At 38.2% G+C, this 9,671-nt stretch overlaps 1 protein-coding gene across 1 annotated transcript; it reads left to right on the top strand.

Moving 5' to 3' along the window:
- The first annotated feature begins 969 nt into the window (after nt 1-969).
- LOC116301581 (heat shock 70 kDa protein 12A) lies at nt 970-9,641 on the top strand. Its single transcript, XM_031710661.2, has 4 exons — nt 970-1,430; nt 5,272-5,514; nt 6,757-6,934; nt 7,186-9,641. The coding sequence occupies exons 1-4, from the start codon at nt 1,131-1,133 to the stop codon at nt 8,262-8,264; spliced, it is 1,800 nt and encodes a 599-aa protein (XP_031566521.1). The 5' UTR covers nt 970-1,130; the 3' UTR covers nt 8,265-9,641.
- Nucleotides 9,642-9,671: the final 30 nt, after the last annotated feature.

The raw sequence follows: 9,671 nt of genomic DNA, 5'->3' as shown, positions 1-9,671 counted from the left end.
GAACGTTCATAAGACACAACTTGAGTCTAAATTGATTTAGTTTCAGCGCCAGTAGAGTGAAGTCATTAAACCCGTGAAATAGATATTATACTAACACACTTATAGTAGTCCTTAATTCCATTGTTTTCTTTTGTGTCTATTTGACTATTACACGCTGACTAGTATTTTCTATTTCACGGGTTAAATGACTTCTCTCTAACCAATCTTCTTGAAGTGTCTATTCGTCTTTCTCGACAGGCGCTAAAAGGAATCATGAACCTTGGCGCCGAAAAAATAGATCTATTTTGGAATTGGACAGTTGGACTAAACCTCTTATATTAAGTTGTCTGAAAGTGACTCCGCTCTGGCGATCTCTCTGTTGGATTTTTTTCTTATTTGAAAGGATAATGAAAACTGGACCTGCTGAGGTATCGCTTGTGTTTTGACTGCTAACGTCTTTAATGTTTGCGATGATTCGAAATTAATTCCTTTACTATATGAAAAAATTCGTTCGTTACGTTTTTTGTTGTTTGCGCACACGCGCGAATTCAATCGAGATACGAAGGGCCGTACCTTGGTGTGGGTATGAAGCAACAAGAACGGTAAACGGAACAAGAGGCTAACAACGAAGGATGTTTAATTATTTTGATATAGCGGAAAGCCAGAAAAAATTAATAAAGAGGCTGTCACGCGCACTATGTGCGTGTACGTCGCTCCCTTTTTCTGTCACGGTAATCCCCCTTTCCTAGTACCATTTTCTCGTGCACTTGGCTGTGCCTGTGCCTTCTCATGTTATACATATCCGTTTTCGAAGAACGAATTCGAGTTTTTGTGTTTGGTTTTTGAGTCGATCAAGCGACAAGCCCAAGGGCTATGGATGCATCAATAATCATGTTTTTAATATGATAGCACAAGTAAGCGTGACACAGATCCAACAATTAACCGCCAGGTCATGACAGATTTTCATTCATTCACGTCACTAGCATGTCTGTCATCAAGACGGCAATGCCGATGTTTTACCTTTACGCCGCTTGATATCGCTTTCATATCGCGATCTCCTCGCATGAGACTATTAGGAACACCCTCGATTCTCCACGTTTACTAAACAACGCTGTCCTTTTCTAACGACTTCTTGCCTATATCTCGTACAGATGTCTGGGAAAAAGAAAGAATTGATCGTAGCCATTGACTTCGGTACTACGTATAGTGGATTTGCTTTCGCACCCGTCAATGCCGTGGAAGAGTCTGACATTTGTGTTTTTCGTGGTTGGGGAAGAGGACAAGGCTTCAGCTTTTTCAAAACACCGACATGTGTTTTACTCACCTCCGAAGGAGACTTCTACAAGTTCGGCCATGCTGCTGTAGAGACCTATGCTAAGCACTTGGCGAGAAGCGAAGGACAAGATTTACTCTTTTTTGATCGCTTCAAACTCGTTCTCTACAATACAAAGGTTAGTAATCGACCTAGATAAACGATTTGAGATTATTAGCTATTGCTGGGTTATATTAGGGTTCTTTTTTATTCATGGAAAATATTAGATATTTATGTAGTTTCTCATTTAGCGAGTTTTATTCGAGAGCTTGGTTTAAAATTTGAGTCGCCAGACGAAATTTAAGATTCGAATTTTATACACACATTCTAAACTTAATGAGCCGGAGCGGATGTTAATAGGAGCGAAAGAAAACAATTTGCCACAAGAAAGGTCTTTCTAGACTTCTCTGCTCGATATTCACCTCAAGCCTTTGCCGTATTTAAATAACCTAGATGAAGTAAGATTAATGCATTAAAAATGAATATGCACTCCATTATTATCGGTGAAAATATCAAATATCTCTCGTGGCTGTCACCCTACAACATACTTTGCCAAGTCCTTGTATTTATAAGTGTGTGTAAGCTTATATTGAAACAGATATTATGCGTTTTCATCTCCAAAAATAGGTCGACATTTCTTCAAAATAATCAACACCTTCCATTATTATGTCCTGAGATTTTGAGATCTTTCGTTCGTTCACGAAATTTAATAGCGAAAAAAATATTACCTTAAGATTAATCTGTGTCATTCAGTACTTTTGCCCTGCGGCAATTCAAGAATATACGATGATATTAATAGAATAAAACAATTAGCTTTAACTGAAGATGGCTTTGTGACAAGTCGAAACAAGTTTTTCAAATTTAAAGATGTTGTGTTGTTTTTAAAATTAATAAAGCAATTATTTTGCTCTTCGAGAAATTAACCTATTCTTGTATTCCTGCAAAGTGCTCAATTTCATTTGTCTTGCTTTATGATATAACTAATGTTTTCTATATTGAGTACGAATTTAATATCGTTTTGATTGTTTGCCTTTTCGACATAGTAAGCTTTTCTCGTACCTTGTTTGCACATGTTTTTGTATTTCCATGGATTTTTAACCGTTACTCTTTTGTTTAATGTTTATTTAATCAATTAAAATCCAATTTACGAGAAAGCGTTTTGAATTCATAATATTTGCCATCATTTGCCATCGTGATTTTATCTCCCCTGGAGATAAAATCACGCAAACAGCTGTGACAGGGTCTGACTTAGTAACGCAATACAGCATAGTGACTACATATCATTTGAGTGGAAATTCTTATCATTTATCAACATATCTTTCTAGTTTTAGTATTATTCCTTAAGTAAATGGAATTTTGTAGAATATGTTTTAAAGATGAATCGTTTCGTCTTCGTGGAGTAATCGTTGAGTGGTCGTATTCTATTCGGAACTCATGTCTAGCATCAGAGATTATAACTAAAATAAAGAAGAATTTTTCATAGGAATCTTGAACGTGATGGAATGTTTATGAGCAAAGGAGTAAAAATTTAACAAATAATAGTTCTCGTCGTTTCCTATATTAATTTTACATCCGACCGAAGTCTTGCCAAATGAAGAGGATCTTATTATCAGTCAACCATGCACTAACAGTCTGATAATAATTGCGCTCAAGAGAGCACAAACGTTATTGAACTGGGCTTCCTGTGTTCCGCCCTTTAAATCAGCTATCACGTTTCGTGCGACAGGCTTTAGTTTTGATGTCTTGTATCTAGTCTCTACAAGAAAAATGAGGTTTAATGAGGGATTTATAGATAAAAAACTGATGCAGACGGGAGAAGTGAGGTGGACTGCAGAAAGGCTAAGTACTTCAGTTCGCTTCGGAAATGAAATGTCATTGTGTAAAGGGCGGACGTGTGATGCAGATGAATATCAGGGGGAATAAATTAAATTATTTGAAGAAAACTTTGGCTGATCCGCCTCATGCCAGACTCTAGAATGTCAGGTATTCGTCTGAAAAGCGCCAGCTCGATTTTGGACTTCATAATAACCCCTTCCCAAAATTATCTTGGATGCGAGGCTAACGCAACATGAAAACACAAAAGAAATCACACTCTTTCTCGATGGCATTTGTGGCATTTCTTTTGTATTTCCATTAGCCTCGCAATCAAGATAAGTTTGAGAAGGGCGGATTGACTAAGGCCCCGTCCATACGTATCTGGAAATTTTTGTATCCGCTTTTTTTATCGGATACGAAATTGTTCTCGTCCACACGCAGCGTATTCGAATCGTTTTCGAATCGTTTTTACTGTCCACACGTATCCGGAAATTTCTTGATCCGCCCTGATGCACGCTAGTGCCTAGTCCCTTTGACGGATAGTTGTTCTTATTGAGCATGCGCAAAATCGTGTTTACGTCAGCGTATTCGAAAATTTGCGGATACGACCGTCCACACGTATCCGTATTCGGAGCGTATTCGAAAATTTCCACTCTAGAGACCCTTTTTCGAAAATTTCCGGATACGAAATTTCCGAACACGTGTGGACGCAAGCCGTCTGATTCGCTAAAAAAAATTTGCGGATATACAAATTTCTGGATACGTGTGGACGGGGCCTAATTAACCCGCCAAGATTGTTTTAAAAAAGAAGTTTTATTGCTTGATTAACGTAAGAAGGGCACCATTCCTTGTTAAAGATCAAGAAAATTAAGTGAATACCTAACAATAAAGTCTACTTCAAGCTGAAAAAAATCTTTATTTGAGTTAAATATAGCACATTAGAAATAAGAAGGCATGTTACAGACGAACATTTGATAAACATCCTTAGGTCAAACGAATCTTTTCTTTCATCAGTGTCATATCTTGGTGCGATTAAATTTCCATTGATTTTTCTCTTTTTGATTTACTTTTTAGTTTACTTTTCAGGCAAAACTTTTGATGAATTAGAACATGTTCGTTCGCGATGTGGATGTATAAAAAGGGTTGAAAGTTGGCTGGTTTTGAAGTGGATGGGTTCCGAATGGCTGGCTATATACACGACTCCTGCCGAGACAATCAGTCTTATCTGTTGCGTCACTTAAACGGAATATACTTTCTACCGCGATAAATCTTTTTCTAATGTCGGCATTTTTTAAACGTCAAGACCAAAATATTTTTGAGAGGATATCCTATATGATAATAATAAATAGGAGGCCGATGTTTGTCAGCCATAACAGCACAAATGAAATAACTCAAAGCTAGACCACAATGTGGAAAATTATGCATGTAATAAAGATAGTTAATATTAGCATGTATAGTCTAGAAAGTACCAGTAGTTATAATCATTACTGAGAAGTCAACGAGGGGGATAGCTTTAAGAGAGAATTCTTTTCGTATTCAAGCAGTGAGCGGCAAAAACTATTTTCTTGAAGAAAGGCTGTTGTACAAGGTTAAAATCTTGTTATTCAGAAAGTTTAAGTTGTTTGGAAGTGGAGATGACCGATGAAAGTGGAATCAAAGTGTTAACCCAAAGCAAACGCATTTTTTTCGAAAATAAGGTTTAGGCCTTCATTTGCTTATTTCCTATATATTTTCTATAAAAAAAGCCTAACAAAGCAACATTCTAACACAAATGCAACAAAACATCTTTGTACAATTCAAAATACCACTTCAAACAGGCATTTTATCATAGTACATCAGTTTCTAACTGTTTAAAAAAGGTTTTGAGTGTTAACCCAAAACGAAAATTGGGATCAAAACTCATACGAAGGTCTAGTTTTTGGCGCTTTAATTTTGCCATTATTGCTCATTATTGAAAAAAATTTCCTCTTACTAGTTATGTTTTGTCAACACTGTTCCTTCATGAACATCTGCAGGAATGAAATTACTCTGATAACTGTAATTGTGGTGGGGTTTTCTTCTTTTACGGGCTACCTGTGGTGTGAAGTTGAAGTTCTTCTCGATACACAGGGATCCCAAGCCTCTAACAGGGTAAAAGAGTGTAACTTTGTATCCTTATTTTCCAGTCGTTGAACAAAGAGACTCGCATCAAAGCTGCAAATGGACGGACAGTCCGTGCACTAGACCTCTTCGCAGTCTGCCTTGCCTACTTGCGTCAGATGGCGATGGATACCATCAATAATGCGTACCTGGGGAAAAATGGTCAGCACGCTAACAAGTACGACGTAAGCCAGGTTCAATGGGTTCTTACTGTACCTGCTATCTGGGAACCCGCCGCCAAGGAGTTCATGCGGCAAGCTGCTTATATGGTTAGTACTATAGACAATAAAGGAGTGAATTATCTTGACCCACGATTCAGTGCAATACCAGAATACCAGTACGAAATGGTAGTCATTATACTATTGTTGATAGACATAACTTCAATTTAAAGTAATAGGCTTAACTTAATTCGACTTAACGGCTTATCTCTGATGTGAAGTGACGGAAAAGTATGGGAATTATGTACTTATTGACTGAGTTAGGTCGGGCCGTACGAGAAAATATTTAGCTCGAGGTGATATCCGTACAAATGACCGAGAGGCAAATATTTTCCCGTACGGCCCGACCTAACTCAGTCAATAAGCATTTTATCATATGACCCTAAATAAAAAATATATTTTAAAAGTTGCAAATCATGTCAATACGGTCGCAGGTTTCGAGCAGGGCCGTACGGATTCGTTAGTAATATATATCGTATCGGATATCGCTAGTAATTTGTAAGTAAGTAACGTATCGTTAGTAACTTGATTATCGAAATGCGCACGAGTTATTTCAGATCAATGTTATGGAATTTGATTGGTATTTTCCATAGGAATAAAGTCTGCGCACTTGAGCCGGGTTATCAGTTAACTTTCTCCGTCTAAGAATTAAATTATGCGCATCGCATAAATTGTGAAATGAAGTGATATCGCAAAAAAGAAAAAACCCGAACATCTTAGTGAATCTACCGCTTATGTTCTAAACAACATGCCTGCCACTTACTACCATTATCGTTGAAGTGCGACCCGCGAAGTTTCGGATGTCTCTTTTGCCGACTAGAATTTCAACGTCAATTGAAAAACTGAAATCCAAAAAACAATACCTTGACGGAGATTATAGACTGAACTAAAGATTTTAATCCTCTAAACTCGCTATCCCAGAGACTACATTCCTTTTGTTCTCCATCACTACAAACGCAGAACTTCTTCCAAGGTAGCTCCTGTTTAAAGGGGGTACCTATTTCCACGTCGCGCACACATTGCGCACTTTCATCGAGGGATTCTCACGGGATTCCCGCGGGATTTCAAAAGGCAGCGCTCGCAAATATGATTGCGTATTTAGTTTTTGAAAATTATGTAGTCCGCCATACGATATGCTTAACCCCTTGAAGTATTGCAGCTTGCGATAGTGTTTGTAATGTGCGGGGTTTTTTAACTGAGTAAAACTTCCATAAGTGCATTGCACATTGATAGAGGCGTAGATGCTTCCTATAGCCTCAGAATCTCACTGAATGATGTTTGATTGTGATACAGGGAGGTCTAGCATCCCCTGACGATCCTGATCACCTAATGATCGCACTGGAACCCGAGGCAGCCTCATTCTACTGTAAACGGCTACAAATGAAGGACTTTCTGGGGGAGACAGGGGAAGAACTTGTCAATGAGGTGCTTAGGAAATCTTCTGGTTCGTACATGGTGGTAGATAATGGAGGTGAGGAATAATCCGATTCCGCAGGAAGCAATTTCTTCTTAATGTCGAAATGTTTTTTATAACACCAATAATCTAAGAGAGTAGTATAGTAGGTATCTCTCATTTCTTCAGAGTGACAAGTGATCGGTAGAAAGCAGTTATGATTGGCCGAAAAATTTCCCTTGCTATGCGCGGTAGTCATATGCCCTGCGAACGTGATTTCTCACTCTCCTATTGTAGTTCGCTGTATCTTCATATTTTCGTTCTTATAGGAGGAACATTGGATATCACAGCGCATCAAATCCAAAAGGATGGCACAATAAAAGAGATCCACTCCCCCGTGGGAGGACAGCTAGGAGGAATACTAGTGGACAGCGAGTTCATTGGCCTGCTAAAGAGAATCTTTGGCGAGGATTTTATCAATTTATTCCAGCGTGATTACCCAAACGACTGGCAGAAGATCATGAGTGACTTCGAGATCCAAAAGCGCGCGGAACATGGAGTAGACAGTGATGAATTAAGCATTGTTCTTCCATTCAAGTTTGTCGACTCGTACAGTCGTATTATTGGTACAGATGACAACATTAATGAGAACCTACGACTGCATTATACCAACAGCGAGGTCAGTGTAGGTTCCGGATATCTTTACATCCATTTAGAAATTATAGAAAAATTTTACGAGGCTGTGATAAAAAAAACTGTTGATATGATAAGCAGCCTTTTGCGCAATGAGAAACTGGCAGAGGTCAAGACGATGTTTCTCGTTGGAGGATTCTCTCAAGCGCTACCACTGAGAAAAGCAATTGTAGATTCATTTCCCCAGATGCGAATCTTAACACCGAGAGAGAGCGAATTAGCGATTATGAAAGGAGCAGTGACGTTTGCTCAGAACCCAAACATTTTGTCTGCACGCGTTATGGCAAAGACTTACGGGATTGATATCAACGAACAGTTCTGCCCCGAGAAACACCCAGTTGAAAAGCGCACCAACATTGAAGGAGTGTATTTCTGTGAGGATGTATTCGACCCTCTTGTTCGAGAAGATGAAGAAGTCAAAGTTGGTGAAAAGCGCACTTTTTTCTTCTCGCCCGTTCACCCTCAACAAACGATAGCGAGGTTGAAATTCTTTAGCACCCAGAAACGAGACGTACTCTTCATCACAGACCCTGATGTCGAGGCTGAGAATGTCGAGTTTGAAGTCATCAGCCCGGATGTCAGTAAAGGACTCGAGAGGAAGATAGAGCTGGATGTGTACTTTGGGGGAACGGAAATCAAAGTCAGTGCTATGGACGTCACTTCCGGTAGCTCGGCCAAGGCATCTTTGAGGCTGGTAACGAAAGGATCTATGTAGTATGGTATTAGCCTAAAGAATGAAACTTTATTCGAGAACATTTTAAAAAAGATTTTGTTTCTCAGAAATGATACGTTTATGTTTGTCTGTGGTGTGTAAAACCTAGCAAAATAAGCCATTTACACTAAGAGGTCACGTGACCCTACCCTCTGAAGGCTGAAGGGTCACATGACCTGCTATAGCCTATCATGATGAAAAAATTAAAAACAATTTCATTCAAATTCCCAAAAAACCTCGGATTATTATTTGAAACTGACAGAATCTAGTGTCATTCCATTTGTTGCTAGTATAACTATCATTACCATGGCAGCTCTAAATGTTACATGGTTGCTATGGTGACTCTTAAACAATTCTAAATAGACCCCTTGTAGCATGTCAGAACGAGCTCAATTTGGAGGACATAACAATAGGTTTCCGATTGTCAGGAGATTGAAATTCTTTCGTTTTGTCCTCCAAATTGAGCTGCTTTGACGTCACATGCAAGGGGTCTATTCAATGGACAAAGAACTATCTCTGTGAAAAAGCACTACTAAATTAGATCTGATTCTTTCACACTGTGGCATTCCCAGTAATCAAATTGATAGATAGATAGATATTTCATACAAGATATCAAATATTGATAAATGATAGTAATTGAAGATTTATTTAAGTGACTCAGCATAAAACTGCTGAAAGAAAGATATTATTCTCAAATATTATGAAATCATTCCAGAAGAAATGCAATATGCTCTGGCCATTTCTTACAAAGGGCTTGAGAAACAACTATACTTGACTCTCGGACTAATGGAATTAGTAGAAGCAGAATAGACCTCTATACATTGGGCATGTTTTTCCATTTCAGACCATCTGATTCCCTTGAGTATCATTTTTTTGTTTAATGGTTGTACATGAGAAGACAGAGGAATGTAGATACAACTCAAACAAAGAATCTTATTTTATAGACTGCCAAGTTAGCTTAGTTGGTAAGAGCATCAGTCTGTTGCGTCAGAGGTCATGGCTTGAGACCATCTTCAGTGTCTTGACTTTTAATTACTTAAGGGCCTACAAAAATTGGCAAAAGCTATTACAGTGTCTCTACCCCTCCGGGGAAAAGTGAATAAAATAGAATGACATGTGGTCTGAGATGGGAAAACATTATGCCCAAGCAAGCTTAAGAGCTCTTTTATCCACTATAAAAATGTGTAAAACAGTAAATAAACAGTTAGACTATTGAATAGTGTCAGCACTAAAAGGTTTATCTTTAACAAAGCAGGATTAATAGATGCTCTTGATTCAAATTAATGAACAAGACTTTTCTTTATTAAGAAATGTATAAAACTGAATGAATAAGATTTAGGTGATCTCCTTGGGGAATAAAAATCAATTATATACCAGCAATATGTTATCACTGGTAGTTAGATCAAAGCC

This window comes from Actinia tenebrosa, unplaced genomic scaffold (assembly GCF_029948245.1).
Source record: "Actinia tenebrosa isolate PJP-AT-01 unplaced genomic scaffold, QUT_ActTen_1.0 PGA_scaffold0__85_contigs__length_37466705, whole genome shotgun sequence".
NCBI lineage: Eukaryota > Metazoa > Cnidaria > Anthozoa > Actiniaria > Actiniidae > Actinia > Actinia tenebrosa.
Note: the sequence above shows the minus strand (reverse complement) of the source record. Positions and strands in the feature narration are given on the sequence as shown.

Excerpts from the sequence above, each read along its gene's own strand:
- LOC116301581 (XM_031710661.2), top strand. The coding sequence starts at position 1,131 with ATGTCTGGGAAAAAGAAAGAATTGATCGTAGCCATTGACTTCGGTACT. Across the intron at positions 5,515-6,756 it reads TGCGGCAAGCTGCTTATATG|GGAGGTCTAGCATCCCCTGA; the intron begins GTTAGTACTATA and ends ATTGTGATACAG. Across the intron at positions 6,935-7,185 it reads CATGGTGGTAGATAATGGAG|GAGGAACATTGGATATCACA; the intron begins GTGAGGAATAAT and ends TCGTTCTTATAG.